Source organism: Erinaceus europaeus, chromosome 15, assembly GCF_950295315.1.
Source record: "Erinaceus europaeus chromosome 15, mEriEur2.1, whole genome shotgun sequence".
Classification (NCBI taxonomy): Eukaryota; Metazoa; Chordata; class Mammalia; order Eulipotyphla; family Erinaceidae; genus Erinaceus; species Erinaceus europaeus.
In genome coordinates this window covers 72,775,421-72,799,180 of record NC_080176.1, presented here as the reverse complement: position 1 = coordinate 72,799,180, position 23,760 = coordinate 72,775,421, and the positions used below count along the sequence as shown (strand labels likewise).

Genomic DNA, 23,760 nt, shown 5'->3' with positions numbered 1-23,760 from the left:
ACAAGTGGTAAAGCAGGTCTGCAGGTTCTGTCTGTCTTCCCTTCCTCTCAGTTTCTCTCTGTCCTGTCCAATAAAATAGAAGAGAAAGAGAGAAGGAAATGATAGAGAATAAAAGGAAAAGAAAAAGAATAGAAAAGAAGCCACCAGGAGCAGTGGATTTGTAGCACTGGCACCAGTGATAACCCTGGTAGTAATGAAAATAAAATAAGATAATCTAGTAAATAAGAACATGAATTAAAGCTGAAAGAAGTTAGAAAAAATTCATAGAAATACAAAAGATCACAAGAGAATTATGAACGTTATTCCACAAAATAATTGTAGAATCTAAAAGAAATGGACAAATCCTTGTTAGGATTGAATTTGAAAGAAATAGAAAACATGAGTGGCAGTGGTTGGGGAGGTGGCACAGTGGCTGCAGTGGCTAAGGCACTAGACTCTGGTAGTGTGGACCAAAACTTTTTTGAGGTGCAGGTGGAAGGTCTGGCTTCTGTAATTGCATCTCTGCTGGATATGGGCGTTGGCAGGTCAATCCTTACCCTCAGCTTATTTATATCTTTTCCTAGTGGGGCAGGGCTCTGGAGAAGTGAGATTCCAGGACACATTGGTGACCCTACTAATTTTATTGCTGGCGTTAGTAGATTTGATAGTGACCTTAGTTCCACAAGCATTTTGCCATCTAGGGTGAAGGGTGGGGATTTGGAAAGAAGCCCATGGTCTGCTTCCAAAGAGGATCTTGGAACAGAAATTACAAGAGCCAGCAGTCAAAGTCGGGGAAAAAAAAAAAAAAAAACGTTGGGCCAGCACTCTTACTCAAGTTAGAGGCCATAACTTCCAGCAGAGCTGAATGCAGGGAACACCACATTGGACCCGGAAATTTCCTTTGCCCATCTCAAATATGGTGACCTCAGCATCATTCGCCCACGCCTCTGTCAATTGCCTTAACCAATCACGACTCGACAATCGGATGACTCACTGGGGCGACCTAGACTGGACGTGATTATGATGCAACGTCCGTGTAGAGAAAGCCGCCAGTGCACATTGGAGAGACAAGGCGTGGTAGCCTGCGCACTATGTCCTTGGAAGTGACCAGGGCGACCGCGGAGATGGTGCTGGGTGAGTGAGGCTCGGTGATCGTGGGGCGAGAGGCGAGGGACTTGTTCGGCCTGGGGCAGGTCCTTTTTTTCCAGCCGAACCCCAGCATCAGGATTCGAGCACTCCCTCGGTGGGTAATGGGGGGGGGGGCGGCCCGGAGTCCGCTGGGCCGGGGCTGGACCCCCACCCCCCCCCCCCACCCCATGTCCCGCTTGGCGGGGACTCGCTCGGCCTGGCCAGCCGAGTGGCTGCTATGGCGGCGGCTCCCGGCCCTGCTCTTCTCCGGAAAAGCCCGGTGATTCAGCCAAGGCTACTCACCACGAGGCTTTGGCAGACATCGGGGTAGCCACCCCCCCGGATCTGTGACTCCCAGAACGATCTACGGGAGAGAACTTAACAATTCGAAGCCTTTTTTCACACACATTCATTCATAGTGAATTTTTCAGAGAGACCATATGGTGCAGAGAGAAAAAGGAGATTTAGGAGACCTGAATGGATGCCACCGTTCAGACTTAATAATTGGGAGACCTTCTGCAATTTATTTTGTCCCAGAACTTGTGGGTTATTTACCTAAGGCCAGAGGAGACTGGTGTATATAAATCTTGACGTCTGTACAATGGGGTGTCTTGATTTGTATGTATTTCCTCCTCCACATAATTGGGTTAAGTTAGCCAGTAGATAAGGTTCAGAAAGGGTAAGTAAATTCTTCAGGGTCACCCTGGCATGGCCAGTGCCTCATTCAAGCTTGCAGCCTGGCCTGGCCAACCTCAGAACCCTCACTTGAACTTAAGTAGATGAAATCAACATCGCAAATCAAAATGACTTCGGTTCATTTTGAAGAGCCAAATTTGTAAGCAGTGTGCATGTATGAAATGGAAGTCACGGGCAGAGGGCAGATAGCATAATGGCTATGCAAACAGACCCTCACACCTGAGGCTCCAAAGTCCCAGGTTCAATCCCCCCGCACCACCAGAAGCCAGAGCTGAGCAGTGCTCTGGTAAAAGAAAAAAAAAAAAAAAGTAATTGAAATAGGGCCGTGGGGGAATGAGTGGTTTCTTTTGAACTGTAGTCATGTTTATTAGCCAGATGCTTATTTACAAAAAGTGGAAAGAGGGCAAAGTATTTGCAGTACAAAAATGCAAAAATAACTGGTAATTACTGACCATACAAATAATCGATTCTCACTTTGTGAAACAGCAGAACTCTATGTATCGGATCGAGAGGGGGATGACGCCACTGGCGATGGAACCAAGGAGAAGCCTTTTAAAACAGGCCTAAAGGTAGTGTCTCTGCTCATTAGAAAAGTGCTTTGGCTTATAATGATGACTTATGTCAATTATCTGTGACTCATCAAGAATTTTATTTTAAGCACTAGGTTTTGAAGAGTTTTCAGGGAAAAGAAGTAAAGAATGTATATAACTGTATAGCTTTAATAGTATTAGGTTTAAACATTTTCTTAAAGGTGTCTTTTTGGTGCTTGCAAGATAGGTCACCTGGAAGGTGTCTGTTTTGTCATGTGTACAACTAGGCTCAGACTCACTCCATGTTAACCCCCCAGGATACTACAACATTGAAGGAAACTTTGGTGCTGTGGCGTCTCTCTCTCTCTCTCTCTTTCCCTATCTCTCCTCATATTGTCTGAAAAAACCAACCTTGTGATCTGGGAGTTGGCATAGTAGATAAAGCATTGGACTCTCAAGCATGAGGTCCTGAGTCCAATCCCCAGCAGCACACATACCAGAGTGATGTCTGATTCTTTCTGTCTCTCCTCCTATCTTTCTCATAAGTAAATATATAATATCCTTTTTTTATTGTTGTAGTTATTGTTGTTATTGTTATTGATGTCATCATTGTTGGATAGGGCAGAGAGAAATGGAGAGAGGAGGGAGAGAAAGACAGACATCTGCAGACCTGCTTCACCACCTGTGAAGTGACTCCCCTGCAGGTGTGGAGCCAGGGGCTCAAACTGGGATCCTTATGCCAGTCCTTGCGCTTTGTGCCATGTGCTCTTAACCCGCTGTGCTACCATCCGACTCCCAATAATATCCTTTTTTTTTTTTTTTTTTTAAATAAAAAGTCAGCCCACAAGTGTCTTCACCATGTGACACTGCTACTTAAAAATTGCTTTCCAGTGAAGTCAGGTGGCCAGTTTTTTGATTCTTAATAGAAATAAATCAGTTTTCCTCAACAGCACTTAACTTGATGCCCAAGAATTTTCTGGACTGACTACTCAGAAGTGAATTCCCCACAATCCAGATGTGACCCTGATTCCTGAGGTTTGAATTTCTGATTCATACTATCAGCACACTAAGAGTGTGCCCATATATCAGACGAGATCGGGTGTGTTCAGGGTGGTATGGCCGCAGGCTGAATGGGCCCATACATCAAAGCAAACTGTCCACAACTTTTTGAGTCTTGAGCTTGAAGCCAGAATGCTGATTTGCTACTGGACTATTACTCTTTAGGAGGTGGAGTCCTCAGATAAGTTGAGCATGTTTTCTCTAAGCAGAATTAGATAAAAAACCAAATACAGTTAGGAGGTTCTTTGAGAGCATGGAGTCCAGTAACTAATTGCATCCGGCTAAGGTGTGGACCATGACGTCACTCAAACATAGTCATTACTTGCTGAGCAAGAGTGCTCTCCGCAGCATAGGAATGAAGACTAGGACTGAGGAGGTGGCTCAGATTAGGGTATAGGATTTGCATGCCTGAGGCCCGTGGTTCTATCTCTGGCAAATAAAAGTTTTTATATAGGACCAGCAAGATAGCTCACCTAGGAAAATGTCTGTTATACATGGCCCAGGTTTGGCCCCCAGAACACTGGGGAAGTTTCAGTGCTATGATCTTGGTTGGTCTGTCTATGTATTTGTCTGTCCGTCTGTCTCTGTCGCCCCCTGCCCCCTTCTTAGAAGTCAGCTAGGGAACTGAGCAGTGGCACACCAGCTGAGTGCACGCATTATCATGAGCAAGGACCCAGGTTCGAGACTCCACTCCACACCTACAGAGGTGAAGCTTCACAAGTGGTGAAGCAAATCTGTAGATGCCTCTCTGTCTCTCCCTGTTCCCACCTCAGTTCTCAGTTTCTCTCTGTCCTATCTCATAAAGAGGAAATTTTTTAAGGAAAAATCACTGTCAGGAGCAGTGTATCTAGTACAGGCACTGAACCCCAGCCCTTGTGACAAAAAAACAAACAAAAAAAGTCAGTCCAATGTCACTGCCAATGAATAATAAAAATCAGTGTAATATCACACAAAAGGAAGACGGGGTTGGGGGGAGGTTAAAGCTTCATCTTTGGAAAGTACTAGAAAATGCTCTGCCTGGTCACTCCTCGTAAGTCTGTACCTGGCATACCCTCCTTTTTGTTAGCTGTGCTCCCATACTTAGGTCATTGTCCAGTGCCTCTGGCATGGACACGTTCTTTTATGCCATATGAGGGCCTCACATTTGAGTTCTTTGAGGAGAATCTTGCATTTCTGGGTTGTTGCAGGGACACTGGTAGCTCCCTGACGACAGTATTTAAGTGAATTTTTGAGGAATGGCTGAAGGGTGCTGTTCCAGTTTGGGAGATTACACTTTGGGTCTTTCAATTATAGTCAGCACACTGTCAGAGAATTCCTAGTGCTTTTAAAAACATCCTTATAGGGAGTCGGGTGGTTAAGTGCAGGTGGCGCAAAGCACAAGGACCGGCGTAAGGATCCCAGTTCAAGCCCCCGGCTCCCCACTTGCAGGGGAGTCGCTTAACAGGCGGTGAAATAGGTCTGCAAGTGTCTATCTTTTTCTCTCCCTGTCTGTCTCCCCCTCCTCTCTCCATTTCTCTCTGTCCTATCCAACAATGAAGGCATCAATAACAATAGCAATAATAACTACAACAATAAAACAAAGGGAAAATGAATGAATAAATATTTAAAAAAAAAAACAAAAACAAAAAACCGTCCTTATAATGCCCTTAAACATTTGTTTAAAAAGATAGAACACTGGGCTGGGGTGATTGCATAATACGCAAAAATACCTTAATGGCTGAGGCACCAAAAATTTCAGGTTGAATTCCCAGTGCCACCATAAGCCAGAGCTAAGTGGTGCTCTGGCAAAAAAAAAAAAGGGGGGGGGTAGGGTAAAGGAAGAAGCCCCCAGGTCTGCATATGTCAGAGGAGTCCTCTAGCTTTTCTCTGTTTTTTTCTCTCGTCTATCTCATATAAGTAAATCTTGGAGAGGAAAAAAAAAAACTTCAAAAAATTTAGATGTGATCTGTGATTTACTTTTGCTGTAAGGTGTCTCTTCTGTTGCTGCCAATGTACTGCTAGTCTCTGGCCACCTAAAATCTTCTAGTCTGCTTATACTGGGGAACTATAGTGTATAGCTACCTTAACAACTGCTTGTGAAAGAACCTCAGTGCTTCTGCTTTAAGCAAAAGATTCCAACCAGTATTTCAAAAAGTATTTCAACCAGTCATTTTGTTAACCCTCATTGGGCTGTTGAAGCCTTTATACTTTGATTCTTAATGTTGATGGTTGAAGTTGCCTCATTTTGAGTGTTATGCAATGTTAAAAACACTTCTTTTTTTTCCCTTTCCCCAAGGCTCTGATGACAGTAGGAAAAGAACCATTCCCCACCATTTATGTGGATTCGCAAAAAGAAAATGAGGTGGGCAAACCAAAGACATTACAGAATTATATCTTGTAAAAAGTCTTCATTAGAATGCAGAGCTGTTAGAGAAATTAAATATCTGTTTATCCCTATAGAGGTGGGATGTTATTTCCAAATCACAAATGAAGAACATTAAAAAACTATGGCACAAGGAACAGATGAAGAATGAATCCCGGGAGAAGAAAGAGGTGAGCAGTGACTTCACTGAACATTTTTAAGTTAAGACACTACAGAGACAATGTTAAAGACTTTATCTTTTAAACTAGGCAGAGGACAGTTTGCGGAGAGAAAAGAACCTGGAAGAAGCCAAGAAGATTACCATTAAAAATGATCCCAGTCTTCCAGAGCCAAAATGTGTAAGTGTGGCCTGTATAACTTGACTACTGACCTAGCCGCATTTCAACATAATTTCTGTACCTAAGTAGCATCAGCCGGTTAGTTGTCTGCTCCTTTGTATCTTCTGTTTCCGTTGGAAGGGAGAGGAATGCTTTAGAGTTAGGAGAGGCTTGCTCTTTGGTGGTTCATTTTGTTGTAAAGTTTAGTAATTGTTCAGTCCTGGGATCTAGCTCAGACTACTGTGTAATATTGGTCAAATGACATCACAGTACCTATATTGGGTTCATCATAAAATGAAGAGGTTGAGAGAGGTCAGTCACCCAGTAGAGTGCATGAGTTCCCATGCACAAGGAGCTGGGTTCAAACCCCTGTCCCCACCTGTGGGGGGATGCCTCACAAGTGGTGGAGTAGTGCTGTAGGTGACTCTTTATCTCTGGCTGTATAAGAAAAAGAAATAAAATAGGGGTGCTGGGAGCAATGGATTCTTCATATAGACACTGAGCCCCAGCAATAACCCTGGTGGCAAAAAAAAAAAAAAAAAAAAGAAGAAGAAGAAGCAGCTGAAATTCACAGTGGATTAAATTTTGTGATTTTACAAAATTGGAGTTTTAAACAGTTCTTTCTAGGTATAATTGTGGACTGTCTGTACATGGTTAGATTTCAAATTGTTGTCAATTTTTTGTTTTTTGGGCCTTTTAAAAAAAATTTTATAAGAGAAACCATTGTACCAATTAGGCCGATACGGTGTTGGGGATCAAACCTGGGTCCTCACAGAAGGAAAGTCCTGTGCTCTACTTGCTGAGTCAGATCCCAGCCCCCACCGCCACGCCAATAGCTCTTCTTGCTGAACAACTGTCATATTTTTCCTGCTTCCTCAATAATGCAGCTGTCTCCTTTACACTTGTTGTCCCCTTCCCTTCTCATCTCCCCTCTCCTTTATCCTCTCAACAAAACCTGCCTTGGTTAGTTCCCACCTCTGTCAGGAGGAGTAGGAAGTCGGGAAGGGTTCTCTGTTTCCTGCTGCTGTCAAAGCACTTATTCATTGGTTTCATGGAGGATCTGAATGTCTTAAGTGATTCACATTGCTGGCTTATTTATTTATTTTATTTTATCAGGGCACTGATCAGCTCTGGCTTACAAGTGGTGCAGGGGATTGAACCTAGGACTTTGGAGCCTCAGGCAGGAGAGTCTCTGTGTAACCATTATGCTATCTACCCCTGCCCACATTGCCAGTTTTGCAATGAGTGAATCCAAGAAGATTTGGTTTTCTTTTGCATTCACTCTGAATTTTATTTTTTCTGTTTTTCTTTTATTGGAGTTAATGGTTTGCAGTCAACAGTAAAATACAGTAGTTTGTACATGAGTAACATTTCTCAGTTTTCCACATAACACTCTAACCACCTCCCCAGAGTCCTTTACTTTGGTGCAATACACCTTTTTTCTTTAACCATCCCAGAATGATATATACATACATACATACATACATACATACATATATATGTGTGTGTGTGTGTGTGTGTGTGTGTGTTTGTGTGTGTGTTTTGGTTCTCAGCTTCAGTAGAGTAAACTTTTTACATTATTTGTAAACTTTTGGTACTTTATTGCCATTAAGCTTAAACTAGGGGGAAATCTGCCATGTGATAAACCACATAATTGCTCAGGCATTATTACCTATTTAACTTGCAGGTGAAGATTGATGCATTGGAAGGCTACAGAGGCCAAAGGGTGAAGGTATTTGGCTGGGTCCACAGGCTGCGCAGACAAGGTAAATGGTGTAGCTCTTTTCTTGTTTTCAATTATAAATATTCCTAGAGCTAATATGCCATGCAGTTGGAGTTATAAAGACTTAAATATATTGGGGCATTTGAACTAGTAACAGTCAACAGGATATTTGCGAGGGACACTTTTCCTCTGATAAAATCATCTGCCTAAGAATTTCACAAACACAAGAGTCAAAAAAAAAATCCTCAAAGAATTAGGAAGAAAAGCAAAGAGGAGGTCACAGCTGCAACAACAGATCCCTCAAGCAAGTTCTCAGAAGAAACTGGACTTCTGGTACTGGGAAAAGAAAATAACTATAGAAGCAAAAGAAAAAGCCCAGAGCAAAGTCTCTCTCTCAAAAAAAAAAATCTGGTTTTCATTCTTATAGGCAGAAAGTGACACTCTGTAGTCAGATGATTCTGCATCTAGCAGTTCTGAGGAAAGTGAGGAAACAGGAGTTAAGAAAAGAAAAAAAGGGGAAAAAGAAGTCCCTATCCTCGGAGTCAGCAGTGAAATACGAGAGAGAACAAATAAATGTGAAAGTTGGAAAGTGGCTCCAGATGGGAGGTCTGCCTGGAGTTCAGAGGATGCCGTAATAAAAAGGAAAACAATCTTCTGTTTCTGCTGGGCTCTGGAGACTTACAGCTTTTGCACCTCTAGTTTTTTGTTCTTTCATTTCTTTAATAAGTGAGAGAGAGAAAACCAGAGCATCACTCTGGCATGTGTGATTCTGGGGATCGAACTCAGGACCTCGCACTCACAGGTCAGAGGCTTTAACTACTTCGTCACTTCCTGGGTCACCCACCACGTTTAGGTTTTGCTTTGCTTAGCACAAAGAGCCTGAGGTCAGAGATGTCCTGTGCCATTTATATATTTTTTGGTAGGATTTTTTTTTTAAATCTTACTGATTACACATAAAAAAGTTTCACATGAGACAGAGAAAGCCAGAGCACATTCTGGTAGATGGAGTACTGGGGATTGAAGCAAGAACCTCAGCCACAAGAGCTTCAGTGTTCTGCCAGTTGAGCCACTGACAGAATTCTTCTTTGGTCTTTTATTATTTTTTATAACAAGTTTTTAAAATATTTATTCCCTTTTGTTGCCCTTGTTGTTTTATTATTGTAGTTATTATAGTTGTTAATGATGTCATCATTGTTGGGTAGGACAGAGGGGAAGACAGAGGGGGGAGAAACAGACACCTGTAGACCTGCTTCACCGCCTGTGAAGCGACTCCCCTGCAGGTGGGGAGCCGAGGGCTCGAACCGGGATCCTTACGCTGGTCCTTGCGCTTTGTACCATGTGTGCTTAACCCACTGCGCTACCGCTCGACTCCCTTCTTTGGTCTTTTAAAGTTGGTCTTCTACCGTTAAAAGAGAATCTAATATTTTTGTTATAAATGTTTATTGAAGAAAAAAATTTGGCAGTTTGTTACGGTTTATGGAGTGCACATGAAGTGAATGAGAAGGCTAAATTGAAAAGGGGGATTCCAGTAAATACTTAACTAATGGCTTTTAATGAAAAACGGAATGAGGAAGTGCAGAGTCAAATCTGAGAGCTTGTTGATGGCAGTGAAGTTGACTTGCAATTCATGTATTGTCATTCTTCCTCTTCAGTTTTGACATTTTGCTTTCTGTCTTTATTATGCTTTATTACAAGTAGTTTTCAGATCCTTCATAAAAAGAATGAGGCAGGGCAGAGGGTAGATACATAATGTTACGCCAAGAGACTTTCCTGCCTGAGGCTCAAAAGTCCCAGGTTCACTCCCCTGCACCACCATAAGCCACAGCTGAACAGTGCTCTGGTTTAAAAAAAAAAAAAAAAGACTGAGGGGAGTCAGGCAGAAGCGCAGCGGGTTAAGCACACGTGGCGCAAAGTACAAGCGATAAGACCTCAGCTCACCCTGCTCGCTGCCGTTCCTTCCCATCGCCTCCCGTCACCAGGGAGATGTTGTAGGATTGCTGAGAAGTAATATTGGTGGGAGGCTTGGATTGTTGAACATTTAACCTTGGAGTTTCCTCTGTAAGATTAAAAGCACTGCTAGAGATATCTGCCTTGAGAACAGTCTGGCTAAATCTCTCTTTTTCATTTTTTAGGCAAGAATTTAATGTTTCTGGTGTTACGGGATGGAACAGGCTATCTTCAGTGTGTCCTGTCAGATGATTTGGTAATTATTTTCTTTTATGACTGAAGATTTTCTCAGTAAGTTTATTGTCAATTTGGGGATATACATATATTTTTTTTACATAATTAAAAGCTTGATTCTCAGGAGTCGGGCTGTAGCTCAGCAGGTTAAGTGCAGGTGGCACAAAGCACAAGGACCGGCATAAGGATCCCAGTTCGAGCCCTGACTCCCCACCTGCAGGGGAGTCGCTTCACAGGCGGTGAAGCAGGTCTGCAGGTGTCTATCTTTCTCTCCCCCTCTCTGTCTTCCCCTCCTCTCTCCATTTCTCTCTGTCCTATCCAACAACGACGACATCAATAATTACAACAATAAAACAACAAGGGCAACAAAAGGGAATAAATAAATAAATAAATAAATATAAAATTAAATTAAAAATAAAAAAAATTTAAAAAACAACTTGATTCTGGTAATTCTCAGCACATAAAAGAACTGTATAAAGACTTCTCATTACAGACAAGGGGAGGTAGCCTAATGGTTATGCAAACAGACTCTCTTGCCTGAGGCTCCAAAGTACCAGGTTCAATCCCCCGCCCCACCATAAGCCAGAGCTGAGCAGTGGCGTTTCTTTCACTTTCTCTCTCAAAAAAATAAAATATTTTTTAAAAAGAAAAAGGAATTAGAATTCCTGTTTTAAAAAATCATTACCAGGCTTCATGAACTGTTCAGATGCTATTGTGTGGCTGAAGTCCTGTAGACTGGGTGACTTAGAAACAGAAACTTAGTTTCTCACTGTTGGGGGGATTGCGATGGATCAGAGTGTCAGCTGGTCTTAGAGTTGCTTTGGGGGCTGAACTCCAAGGGCTGGATTTTGGGAGATGCATTGTAGTCCCTAGCAAATAAATATTAACATATGGCCAATGGTGCTTTCAAGCTCCTGTTTTTTTGTTTTTTTTTTACCCTTCAGACATGGTGTCGTATATTTTTATATGCATCTCCAGGAAAGATGTTTTTCATAGTGTCGCAGCGATTATCACCCACCCCAAATATCATCACCAAAAAAATGGCAAAAATGTCTACACACACATTATTGGCCTGAAGAGACTCCAAATTAAGACAGCTCCCAGAAATCTGTGACAGGTCTCTTTGGCTGATTCATGCTGGTTTGAATGCAGACAGGTGACTTGCCGGGGTTGGAGGGAAGCTCTTCATGGCCAAGACCTTTTCTAGTCTTATGATATCAAGTAGCACGTGATGTACAGTGTTTTTTTTTTTTTTTTAAGTCATTAATGGTTGTAGATGTTAAGAACCTGATCCCTTTATGAAATTTCCTATTTTCTCCCTTTTAAAAAATTTTATGTGGTCCAGGAGGTGGCTCAGTGGGTAAAGCACTGGACTCTCAAGCAAGAGGTCCTGAGTTCAGTCCCCGCCAGCACATGTACCAGAGTGATGTCTGGTTCTTTCTCTCCTCTTTATTTTTCTCATTAATAAATAAAATCTTGGAAAAAATAAGAATATTTGTTTTGTTTTCATGAGAGAGAAACATAGAAAAAGATACACAGAGGGAGTGGGGTTCCACACCTTGTCCAAGTGGAATTTGTATTATGTTAACTATCTAGATGTTTATTAAGCACAGTGCACGGGTTTCATTTATACATGTGCAGTTATGTAAAGTTTCTGTTTATAGACAGTGCTGCAGGTTTCTCTCTGTCTCCCTCTCTCCTCTTCCTCTCAATTGCTGGCTGTCTCTATCCAATAAATAAATAAAGATAATAAAATGATAATAATAAAAAAAGGATATTGTGGTTAATATGAGTTGCCAAGCCTGAACTTTGGTCTCTTTATTTATAGTGCCAGTGTTACAATGGAGTGCTCTTGTCCACGGAGAGTAGTGTGGCAGTATATGGAATGCTGAATCTTACCCCAGAGGGCAAGCAGGTGAGTAGATTGGGTTCCTCACTTGACAGATAAGTGCTTGTTTTCCAGTGTCCTTACACAGATGCATAAATGTGATGAACTTGCTAAATGTAGTATGCCTTTCCTTTCCCAAATGAAACATACTCTCTGGAGAGCTCATATAATGAACTCAGAAGTTGCCAGCATTAGTGAGTAATCGTCATGGGCACACTACAACTGTATTGTTGGGATAATAATGCTGTGTGAGTAATATTTCAGCTAGATGGAAATAAAAACGTAGCAATTTATACAAGGAGACACTGGAACAAACTATAACCTGATTGATTGAATTGAATCATTGTTTGTTTGTTTTTTACCAGAACACTGCACAGCTCTGATTTATAGTGGTATTGGGGACTAAACCTGGAACCCAGGAGCCTCAGGCACAAAAATCTGAAACTTTTTTGGAGCCTCAGACACTAGAGTCTCCTTGCATAACCATTATTCTATCTACCCCCCACCTAGGAAATCTGAAACTTTTTTTATTAAAATTTGAAAACTTTTTTTTTTTTTTAATTATTTTAAGTTAAATATAGCTCTGATTTTTAGAATTGTTCTCTAGCCATCTGGCATGTAAACTATAAACCTCAGTTGCAGTTGCTTACTGGTAATTATTGTTTAAATAGCTAGGGTCATAATTGTTGGCAAGGGAACGAACAAATGTGTATTACAACCGCCAGAGGGAGACCTTGAGTCTGCATAGACTAGAGAGTGTCTCCCAGAGTTCATACAAAAGAACCTACATCAGAATGATTTTCTGTCTCATTCCACTGCATTTTCCTAGCAAATGATGCAGTTGCAAATTGGAGTGCAGGTCATGATGATACTTGCTGAGCTGCAGATGGCAGCAAGGTAATTATTATACAGCCCATGATGTGTGGCTTCCGAGTTGAGTTGCTTTCAGTAGAGAATTTGAATTTTCACTATAAATACATTACAGAGACACAGAGGTTTTTTGTTTGTTTGTTTGTTTTTTCCCCATAAACACCATTTCCACCACCAAAAGACTGTGGAATTCTCAATGTGGCTACTTTAATTTTTTTTTAATTTATTTACTAATGAGAACCAAAGCATCCTCTGCTTTGCCAGAGATCATGCTTGAGGGTCTAACAGTTTACCCACTGTGCCACTTCCCACACTTAGAGCCTTTATGATGTTTTTGTTGTAACTTGTTGCACGAAGAAAAATAGACCAAAAGGTTAATAGTGCACTGCAGCGGCTACTCCAGGTTGGAGTATTACAGGGTTTTGTTTTTTTTTCCTATTTCGTGCTTTTCTAGTTTTTTTGTTCTGTTTGTTTGTTTTTAAACCAAAGCCTCTGGCATATGCTGGTACAGGGCGATTGAACTGGGGATATTGGAGCCTTAGGCATGAGAGTCTTTTTGCATAACCATTGTGTTATCTACCCCTGCATTTATTTTTTTTAAATAATTATGTGTGTGACGGGGGTGGGTATCAAAGTACTGCTCAGCTCTGACAAGGTGACACCAAGGATTGAAGCTGGGCCTGTGGGGCCTCAGGGATGCAGGTCCTGTACTTGAATGCTGAGCTCCCTTCTTAGCCTGTTTTTCTTTTTCTTTTTTAAAATTAATTAATTTTTGGTATTATTGGATAGAGACAGCCAGAAGTCTAGAGGAAGGGGGTGAGAGGGAGAGACACCTGCAACATTGCTTCATCACTCACGAAGCTTTCCCTCTGAAGGTGGAGACAGGAGGCTGCAAGCAGCCTGTTTTTTGTTTCTTTTTTGAAACATGTTTGTGGAGGCCTGGGTGGTTGAGTGCACTTGTTTCAATGCTCAAAGACCCGGTCCCCACCTGTAGGGGGGAAGCAGGTGCTGCTGGTGTCTCTCTCCTGGTTTCCTCTCAATTTCTCTTTGTCTATCATATAAATAAATAGAATATATTTTTAAAACTTGTGTATTTACTGTAAGCATAACTTTATATATGAAAACATATAGTTGAATTATCAGGTCTTTGTTTTTAGAAGAGTAGATTCATTGTGCTTAGGTTTATAGGTGTATCTGCTTAAACACATTTTTTTGGCATAAGTGAAAGTCCTCGATAATGTTGGTTTCCTGTCTCTTCTCTTTCTCACTGTCCCAACCCCCTTCATAATGTAGGCTCCTGGAGGCCACGAGCTCAGCTGTGACTTCTGGGAACTGCTTGGGCTGGCTCCTGCTGGAGGAGCTGATAACCTCATCAACGAGGAGTCAGACGTTGACGTCCAGCTCAACAACAGACACATGATGATCCGAGGGGAAAACATGTCCAAAATCCTGAAAGCACGCTCCATGGTCACCAGGTGTTTTCGAGACCACTTCTTTGACAGGGGTTACTGTGAAGTGAGTGTGCTCTTGTCATCTCTGGCAAACCACACCTTTGCTGTTCTCACCAGGAACAGAGGTGCTGACGATAGGCCTTTCTGTTTGGATAGGTGACTCCTCCAACACTAGTGCAAACCCAAGTGGAAGGTGGGTCCACACTCTTCAAGCTCGACTATTTCGGGGAGGAAGCCTTTTTGACTCAGTCTTCTCAGTTATACCTGGAGACCTGCATTCCAGCTCTGGGAGATGTCTTCTGTATTGCTCAGTCATACAGGGCTGAACAATCCCGAACACGCAGACACCTGGCTGAGTATGACACTGTTCATTTATTCTCATTTAAAGAATTGTTGGGTTTTTTGGGGGGTGGGTGGGAGGGGTGTGGATAGGATGGTGGATGGCTCACCCGTAGAGTGCTGGCCTTAACGTGGTTCAAACCCCAGCATCAGGAATGGGAAGGTAGTGCAGCGGGTTAAGCACAGGTAGCACAAAGTGCAAGGACTGGTGTAAGGATCCCAGTTCGAGCCCCCAGCTCCCCACCTGCAGGGGTGTCGCTTCACAGGCGGTGAAGCAGGTCTGCAGGGGTATCTTTCTCTCCCCCCTCTGTCTTCCCCTCCTCTCTTTATTTCTCTCTGTCCTATCCAACAATAGCGACATCAATAACAACAATAATAACTACAATCATAAAACAAGGGCAACAAAAGGAAATAAATACTTTTTTAAAAATCCCAGCATCATGTATGAGCTCTGGGTGCTGAAGCAGTGCTGTGGTGCCTCTCCTCTCTGTCAGTCAGTCTGCCTGTCAGAACTGTCTATGAGTGAAAATAATGAAAAAATTGGAGCCTGCAGGCCCTTCACATACATGCTATGACCTGAGTTCATTCCCAGCTACATATTTAAAGGAAAAAGAAAAACTTGTTTTTAAACTAAGTAGACCTTGAGAAACTACAGCATCACCATCAGAGAGGCAGAGAGAATCAGAGCCCACAGCACTGCGCTTGCTCCACTGCAGTGAGGTCTCAAACCTAGCTCACACACTGTGCAAGGGAGCTGTTTGGCTTCTTTATTATTATTATTATTATTATTATGGTCCTAAGATTTCCGCAGTGAGAGGGTATTGTAATTGAGAAATAAAAGACTTCACAGGGGGTGCGCTGCTTGGCGCAGGTTTAAGATGATCACGGTTTATTATATGGCGGTACAGAAGTATGCAGTGCTAGATTTTAGATACAGCAAAATAGGTGATTATTGGCAAGGGTAAGAATAGGCCAGGCCTGAGGCCTGGTGGTAGCTTGGCACATGGTGCCAAGCGCAAGGACCGGTGAAAGGATCCCAGTTCGAGCCCCTGGCTCCCCACCTGCAGGGGAGTCGCTTTATAAACAGTGAAGCAGGTCTGCAAGATATATATATATATATGTTTTTTTTTTAAATACCAGAGTACTGATCAGCTCAGGTTCAGGGTGGTACAGGGGACTGAACCTAAGACTTAAAGCCTCAAGCATGACAGTCTGTTTGCATAATCATTATGCTATCTACCCCTGCCCAGGTGTCTATCTTTCTCTCCCCCTCTCTGTCTTCCCCATCTCTCTCCATTTCGTTCTGTCCTATCCAGCAATAATAACCACAACAACGATAAAACAAAGGCAACAAGAGGGAAAAAAATAGCCTCCAGGAGCAGTGGATTTGTGGCACAGGCAACGAGCCCCAGCCATAACCCTAGAGGCCAAAAAAAAAAAAGCCAGACCCATGAGTCCATAAGTTAGTTCCCTAAGTTCAGCTCCACCTGTTAAGTCTCTCCATTGAGAGGCAGCATGGCAGGTCCTGGGAAGCAGAGCCAGCATGGTACACACAGGAAAAGAGGGAACTAGGAAAGAGAGTGCCAGATTCTGGTAAGCTAGCCTCAGCCTCAGCCTCAGCCTCGGGCTGTGTCACAACAAGACGGAAAGCAGAAGAGACCGCATAACGCAGCCACATGCTAGGGAGTGAACCTGAGGCCTCAGGTTTGCAGGCTGCTCTCTGCCTGCTGTGCCACCTCCCAAGCAGTTTCTTCAGGCCAGTAACGTGTGTGTAGACATTTTTGCCATTTTCTTTTGGTGATGATATTTGGGGGGGGGGGTTTGAATAAATTAATGGAAACAGCATGAGAATCATTGCCTACCAGGATTTGATTGAGGTCCTGTTTTTTTAAACATTTCTTTATTGGGGGATTAATATCTTACAGTTGACAGAAAATACAGTGGTTTGTACATGCATAACATTCCTTAAGTTTTCCACACAGCAATACAACCCCCACTAGGTTGTATTGCTCCATCCTGTTCCAGGGAGGTCCTGTTCTTTCACTCTGCCTTGGCACTCTGTGTGTTTAGGCATAAACAGGAGATCACTGCTCAGGAGGGAGTGGTAGGGGAGGATAGTCTAAAACTATGATGACTTGGGGGCTTGGGCCTTTCCCTTTCTGGACCATTTTCCAGTCTTTAAAATCCTTGCTTGAGAGCAACTTCACGTTAGAGAAGAGCTGGTGTGAGCTCGGGTCTTGTCCTTCAGGTACACTCACGTGGAAGCAGAGTGCCCCTTCATGACCTTCGAGGATCTCCTGAACCGACTGGAGGATCTGGTTTGTGACGTGGTAGATAGAGTCTTGAAGTCACCTGTGGCAAGCATCGTGTATGACCTCAACCCGGTAGGTGTGGTATTTTCTGGAGGTATCACATTAAAAAAAAAAAAATTCATTCACATGGAAGGCAGTGAAAATGTTGACTTCATGAGAGAGAAAGTGAGAGAGCACTGCTCAGCTCTGACATACATATATATGGTGGTAGCCGGGACTGAACCTGTGACCTCTGAGCTTCGGGCATGAAAGTCTGTTTTGTTAACCATTCTGCTTCTCCCAACCCCTGATATACTACTTGATAGTGATGAAAGCCAGAGTGTTAATGGTTTCTTTAGATAGGCTGTGTTTCTCCTTTCCACTGTAGAACTTCAAGCCCCCCAAACGACCTTTCAGACGGATGAACTATTCAGATGCTATCGCGTGGCTAAAAGAGCACAACATTAAGAAGGAAGATGGAACTTTCTATGAATTTGGAGAGGTGTGTATTCCTTTCTTGTCGTGTTTCCTGGGGTGGAATTGTGCGTCACTGTGGTTTATTGTTTCTGGCTAGTTCCTTTTGTCACTGCCAGATAGTAGCATCGCCTTGTTGGGGTTCTCTAAGGACTCCCTGAGATAATGGATAGAGTAGCATTAGAGCAGTGCCTTTTTGGATAAATATCAGCATGTTTTTAACTTTCCTTTACACCCCTGCCTTTGCCTTTTTTCCTCTTCCATGATCCATCCATGGCCTTGACTTACAAATTCTATTTATAATTCTCTAGGTCATGAATGCTTCAGAAAGCTGTGAACTTAGATATTACATGCAGTTACCTATTTGTTCTGTTTTTTGAGCAAGTGGCTGTTTCAGAAAGAATCCCTCTTACTGAGGGACTACTTCAGATGGAGGAAATTCCTGGTTGAATGCACATGCTACAATGTGCAAGATCCTGGTTTCAAGCCCCATTCCCACCTGCAGGGGGGGGGAAGCTTCAGAAGCTTCAGCTGCAGGTGTTTCTTTTAAGAAAGTACACTTAAAAATAGTAGAAGAACCATTACTGCCTAAGACTTAGCAGGGTGAGTGGAGAGAAGACAGGTTTTGGCATCAGCAGGCCCCCTAGCGCATACTCCTGTCCTTCTTGCTAGTAACTGATGACCAATGATTCTTTCCAGTTCCTTACGCTACCTTGAAGGTGGCACCCACTCTGCAAGGTTCTGAAAGCTAAATGAGCTACATGGCCAGCAGGGCCCTAGCATAGGAAACCGTGATTCATGCCAGCATTTGCTCTGTGCCGGTGGCACCCCACACACCTGCCATGAAGACACAGAAGTAGATCAGTCCATGACTCGGACTGTTCAGAGAGTCCAGTAAGACCTCGTCTCCTTTAAACATACTTTGCGAAGATCTCCAGTGTGAAAGCAGGGAGAGCTGAGTGATAGCAGAGCTCTCCCTCTCACTCCCCTCTCCTCTCTGTGCCTCGGAGGACGCGTTGACTCCTGGAACCAGAGAACTGCTTGGCCACGTGACGGCTGAGCTCCATTTCACATCTTCCATTAAGCAGATCAATGAATCTTGTCCAGTTCTCTCCATCAGCTTTTCCAGGGGCAAGAGTTTTTGGTTTTAACTTGAATCTCTGTATGGTTTGCTGAGGGGTATTTGGAGAGAAAAATTGACTAACTTGGTTCATCTTCATCACTGTTTCTTGGCGAACTGTTTAGGTGTGGTTACACTTAGAGACTTGACATTGCCTGTTTCTTTCCTGACTGCCCTCCTACCTTTGAAGACATACTGATTTACTGTAAACAGGAAGAAGTGAAACAGCTAACAGGAGTTTAAAGATTAGTGTTATTAATAACATACTCCGTGTAGATCAATAATATTCAGGAGCATTCACTGATTATCTTATGTCTTATGAGACTAAGTGAACCATGCTCGCTTCCAAGCCAGATAAGAGTGGTCACTGAAAAGGTAGCTGCAGTTTTTAGTGGCGGTGATAATGGCTTGGAATTTTTTGTGGGTTTTGCTTTTGTTTTCTGTTTGTATGGTTTTGGTGTTTTTAAACTTAAAAAAAAAAAACCTATTTATTTTGATAGGATAGAAATTGAGAGAGAAGAGGGTTAGAGAGGGAAACAGACAGACACCTGCAACCCTGCTTCGCCACTTGGGAAGCTTTCTTCCTGCAGGTGGGAACCGGGTGTTTGTACCCAGGACCTTGCACATGGTAACGTGCATTTAACCAGGTGTGCCACTGCCTGGCCCCTGGTTTTGGTTTTTATTCCCCAAACAGCATAGTGCTCTATCATATCTTTTTATAGATGTGAGTTTCAAAATAAGGGGATTTTGTTGTTGTTGTTGTTGTTGTTGTTTTACTTTTGAGAACAATTGCTTCTTCCTTTGTTGGGTAGGTTGCGTTAGCAAGATAAAGGGCAAGTAGTGGGTCAAAGAATTGCTTCTATCTCATTGCGTTTGAAGCTGGAAATGTTAATGAAGTCCTGTTTAACCTCAGGATATTCCAGAAGCTCCTGAGAGACTGATGACAGACACCATTAATGAGCCCATCCTGCTGTGTCGATTTCCTGTGGAGATCAAGTCCTTCTACATGCAGCGATGTCCGGAGGATCCCCGCCTGACTGAATCTGTCAGTTTATGTGGTTTTGCTTTTCCACGGGTGGGGGATTGTCTCCTGAATCAGCTCCAACTCCTGCCAGATCATGTCGTCATAAATATAAAATGACAGCACTTCAGAGCAGTGGTTTTTCCTCTCGAGGTTGGGTTTGACATACGATGTCAAACAAGAATCTGAACACTTGGATTTTGTCTGATCACAGTGTCCCTTTGTTTATAGGAGCTTATTTTTATTTTCCTGTAATTGCTAGAGGAATACCGAATCCGATGGCCTGGTGATGACTGTGCCTTTTATTTGTACTTGCTCTTAAAGGTCGACGTATTGATGCCCAATGTCGGTGAGATTGTGGGAGGCTCCATGCGTATCTGGGACAGCGAGGAGATATTGGCAGGCTATAAGAGGGAAGGAATCGACCCTACTCCATACTACTGGTATACAGACCAGGTAAAAACAGCAATTTGCATGCGTTTTACAGTGTTTTCTTTGTAAGAGTTCTGTATAAAATTTGGATTTTTATTTCCGTGTGTGTGTGTGTGTGTGTGTGTGTGCACGTGCACATGTGTACACATTCGCTTGTGCTTGCACACCAAGATTTTGAACCCAGGCACCCTCGGACATGCCGTGTATAATCTTTGTAATCTCTACCACTGAGCTACACCCCTAGCCTAGAAACTAAAAGTCCCTTCAAAAGAGGATTCAGTTCTCACCTCCTGCACCCCATAAGGAATTTTGGTCCATATTCCCAGAGGGGAAGAAATGTTAGGGGAAAATGACTGAAGGGCTCTGAACTTTGATTCTGTCGGGACCCAGAGAGAGAATAGGGTTTTCAGCCACCAAGTTGCAGATGGCTATCGTGATTCCGTCATGACTTCCTGGGCAGATGACCTCACCAATGTGTCCTGGAACCTCACCTCTCTAGAGAGCCCTGTGCCCTTTAGGGAAAGACAGAAATAGGCTGCGGGGTATGGATTGACTGGCGAATGCCCATGTCTAGTGGAGAAGCAATTATAGAAGCCGGAACTCCTACCTTCTGCACCCCAAAAATAGTTTATGATCCGTACTCCCAGTGGGGGGGAAATGTTAGGGAGGAAATAACCAATGGGCTCTGAACTCCAACTCCATCAGGACCCTGAGAGAGAGGAGAAAAAAGAGAGGGACATTTGTCTGTAGTAATAGGTGTACATGTGACTTGGAAAGGAAGATGGGACCTTAAAAAACAGTTTATCCTTTGATAAACTATGGGTTCTGAAATCCTTCTTGGCAGGTGACACTTAACCCCTGGTTTATTTCTGATGCCAAATTCTTGAAAAGTTTACACCAGATCCTACAGATTCTTCACACATGATCCATGAAGTCGTTTAGATTAAGGATTGAAGTTTTATCCCAAGCTAGCTCACAGGACATTGCAACTGATTTAGATGCACTTCTAAACTAAGCGTTTACTCTTCTCTTGTTTTGAACAGAGAAAATATGGCACGTGTCCACATGGAGGCTATGGCTTGGGCTTGGAACGATTCTTAACCTGGATTCTGAATAGGTATCACATCCGAGATGTCTGCTTATACCCTCGGTTTGTCCAGCGCTGCAAGCCATAACCAGTTCCTCCTGAAGCATTAAGAAAAGAAGCTGCTTAAAGAGGGAATAGCAGGCCTCTGTAAAATAAAACCAAAAATCTTCCCATTTTTATTCCTCTGGGGTATTTCAGTTTCTGTTTTCTATCTTTCCACCACAATACGTAATCCAAAAGACTTGAATATCAAATGACATTGATGCTAATCATTTTTTTAAAAGTATCTACAACAAACTTTGGGGGACACTGCAACTATGAATACATTTCAGCATTTTATCCAGTTATTGGTTGTAATCTATCATGCATAACCACATATGATTATAGAATTGTTTATTATGATCTAAGACATTCCAGTTTTTATCTCTGCATAACTAGAATTCTTTTCAGTCTTTCTTGAACATCTTAGTGGAAAATTGACAAGATGATATGAAAATCTGCTTGTATTAGAACTGATTATGAATAGCTATTGGAATCAGATAAATAGTTCTTTGCATCAGTTACGTTCTCTAACTTCCTATAGCTACTTATCATTCTGAATAAGTAAGTTCCCAAAGAACTTGAACCTGGAATCTTAACGACAATTATAAGTGACTGAGTTACTTCCAGTGTCTCCTCAGATCTGTAATCTGTGCTACCCATTAACTCTCAGCTACCTGGTTTACTGAGTGATTTCATTTAAGATTTGGTTAGTTGCTGCCCCAAATGCATGTCATGTATTCCCTGCAGTCAATAAATGGATACATGTAAACCTCGTTGTTGGCTTAGTTTTCTTTTCTTTCTTTTTTTTTTTTTTTTAGCTTAACATCTCCGCCTCACACTAGCTCATGCCTTTTGCACTTTTGAACCTTTTTCAGGATGTATACATGTGAACGTCGATGTTCAATTTAGTAGGTGTTCCTGAAATGACATGGTAGTGAAAAGCAAACTAGATTCAGGTCCTAGTCACACATTTTTGTAACTTATTTATTTTTTTTACACATTAGGTTATGTCCTATTTTATAATTAAGAGAGTTGACAGATTATGGGTTTATTTATAGTGTTTTTGGCCAGTATTTTGAAATAAATGCTTGTAGGAGTGTTAAGAGTCATAATTGGACTTGAATAGAGACACTTCATCAGACTTTGGGTGAAGACTTTGGTTTCATTTAGCCTAAAGTTTGTGTTGATGTGTTGAGACTTTTGTGTACTGAGAAAGAGCCATTGCGATAAGGTGGGTTTAGGGAGCCAAGGTGACTCAGCCTGGTGCAGATCTTACGCACACAGACTTCATCCCCCATGGAAATGACTTACTGCCCATTGGGTGGACAGCCCTACCTGCTTCCCTTTCTAGCTAACAGACACTTTTGGTTGTGCATTCTGTTCTTGTGTGACTCTAATATGGCTCTTCACTCCATGGAACCAGTTCTCCCCCCCTGCCTTTTTTTTTTTTTCTTCTAAGATTCATTTAATTACTTATAGGAGAGGGCACACGTGCCAGAATGTCACCCTGGCATATGTGATGCCTAGGATCAAACTTGGAACCTCATGCTTGAGAGTTCACGCTTTCTCCACCGAGCCATTTTCCAGGCCACTGGACCAGTTTGCCATGTGACTTCAAAGTTAAATCACGCCAGGGGGCTGGATGTTAGTGTGATGGGTTAAGCACACACCAGGGGGCTGGATGTTAGTGCCGCGGGTTAACCAAGGACTGGCACAAGGATCCCAGTTCGAGTCCCCAACTCCCCACCTGCGGGGGGTCGCTTCATGGGTGGTGAAGCAGGTCTGCAGGCATCTACCTCTTCTCCTCTCTGTCTTCCCCTCCTCTCTGGATTTCTGTCCTATCCAACAACAGCAGCAAAACAACAAGCGCAACAAAATGGGGAAAAATGATCTCCAGGAGCAATGGCTTCGTAGTGTAGGCACTGAGTCATAACGATAATTCTGGAGGCAGAATAAGATAAAAAATAAATCTCACACCCATAGCCTCTACTACCTTTGACACCTGTGTAGCAGCAGAACTGATCCAAGTTTTGGAGACAAACAGTAGCACTCAAAACATCTGAAATAATGTTCCCTCATGGATTTCTTTATGTTCAGCCTTCCACCGTGTGCTCAGCTCTCCCATTCTTGCTTTTTCTGGCTTTTTTTTTTTACTATTTTCCCTTTTTGTTGCCCTTGTTTTATTGTTGTTGTAGTAGTTGTTGGATAGGACAGAGAGAAATGGAGAGAGGAGGGGGAAGAAAGGGGGGGAGAGAAAGACACCTGCTTCACCACTTATGAAGTGACCTCCCTACAGGTGGGGGGTTGGGGGTTCGAACTGGGATCCGTAAGCCGGTCCTTGTGCTTTGTGCCACGTGCGCTTAATCCGCTGCACTACCACCTGACTCCCTATGGTATTTCTTTTAAAACTCTCAGTATATTGAGAGCAATTCAACTCTTAGAAGCATCCTCCCTGCAGTTTGGGATCACTGGGAACCTGAGAACACTCTTGCCCAAGTCTTATTCCAGATCAGTTGAATCAGGATTTTTTGGATGGGCCCAGGATGGTTGTCCAAAGCTCCCAGGTCCCTCACTGTCCCTGTAGGTCCTCAAGTCAACCTCACTTATCTCTGTACTTCAAAGGGAAACAGGTAAGGCTGAGACAGCCCAATATTGACCAGTAAACTGCAAAAGCATTGCACGATCTTCCCATTATTTTCCCAGGCAAATTGAGAAATTCTCAAAATGAGGGCTGCTACTAATGGAGTGATGTTTTGTATCAGACCGAGTG

At 42.8% G+C, this 23,760-nt stretch overlaps 1 protein-coding gene across 3 annotated transcripts; it reads left to right on the top strand.

The window, feature by feature from the left end:
• The first annotated feature begins 960 nt into the window (after window positions 1–960).
• On the top strand, window positions 961–21,763 carry NARS1 (asparaginyl-tRNA synthetase 1). Of its 3 annotated transcripts, XM_060173941.1 has the most exons (16): window positions 1,083–1,113; window positions 2,290–2,372; window positions 3,284–3,368; window positions 5,668–5,733; window positions 5,832–5,924; window positions 6,003–6,092; window positions 7,759–7,837; window positions 9,927–9,997; window positions 11,804–11,890; window positions 14,027–14,248; window positions 14,341–14,540; window positions 16,772–16,907; window positions 17,203–17,316; window positions 19,322–19,453; window positions 19,754–19,885; window positions 20,905–21,763. In XM_060173941.1, exons 4-16 carry the CDS (start codon window positions 5,674–5,676, stop codon window positions 21,034–21,036), a joined length of 1,548 nt encoding a protein of 515 aa, XP_060029924.1. In that variant the 5' UTR covers window positions 1,083–1,113; window positions 2,290–2,372; window positions 3,284–3,368; window positions 5,668–5,673; the 3' UTR covers window positions 21,037–21,763. The 3 variants fall into 3 exon arrangements, with proteins under 3 accessions (XP_007532299.1, XP_016047663.1, XP_060029924.1); XM_007532237.3 differs by lacking the exon at window positions 3,284–3,368 and having other exon boundaries at window positions 961–1,113; XM_016192177.2 differs by lacking the exon at window positions 3,284–3,368 and having other exon boundaries at window positions 1,003–1,113; window positions 2,293–2,372.
• Window positions 21,764–23,760: the final 1,997 nt, after the last annotated feature.

Excerpts from the sequence above, each read along its gene's own strand:
- NARS1 (XM_007532237.3), top strand. The coding sequence starts at position 1,071 with ATGTCCTTGGAAGTGACCAGGGCGACCGCGGAGATGGTGCTGG. Across the intron at positions 5,925-6,002 it reads AATCCCGGGAGAAGAAAGAG|GCAGAGGACAGTTTGCGGAG; the intron begins GTGAGCAGTGAC and ends CTTTTAAACTAG. Across the intron at positions 19,454-19,753 it reads ATCCCCGCCTGACTGAATCT|GTCGACGTATTGATGCCCAA; the intron begins GTCAGTTTATGT and ends TTGCTCTTAAAG.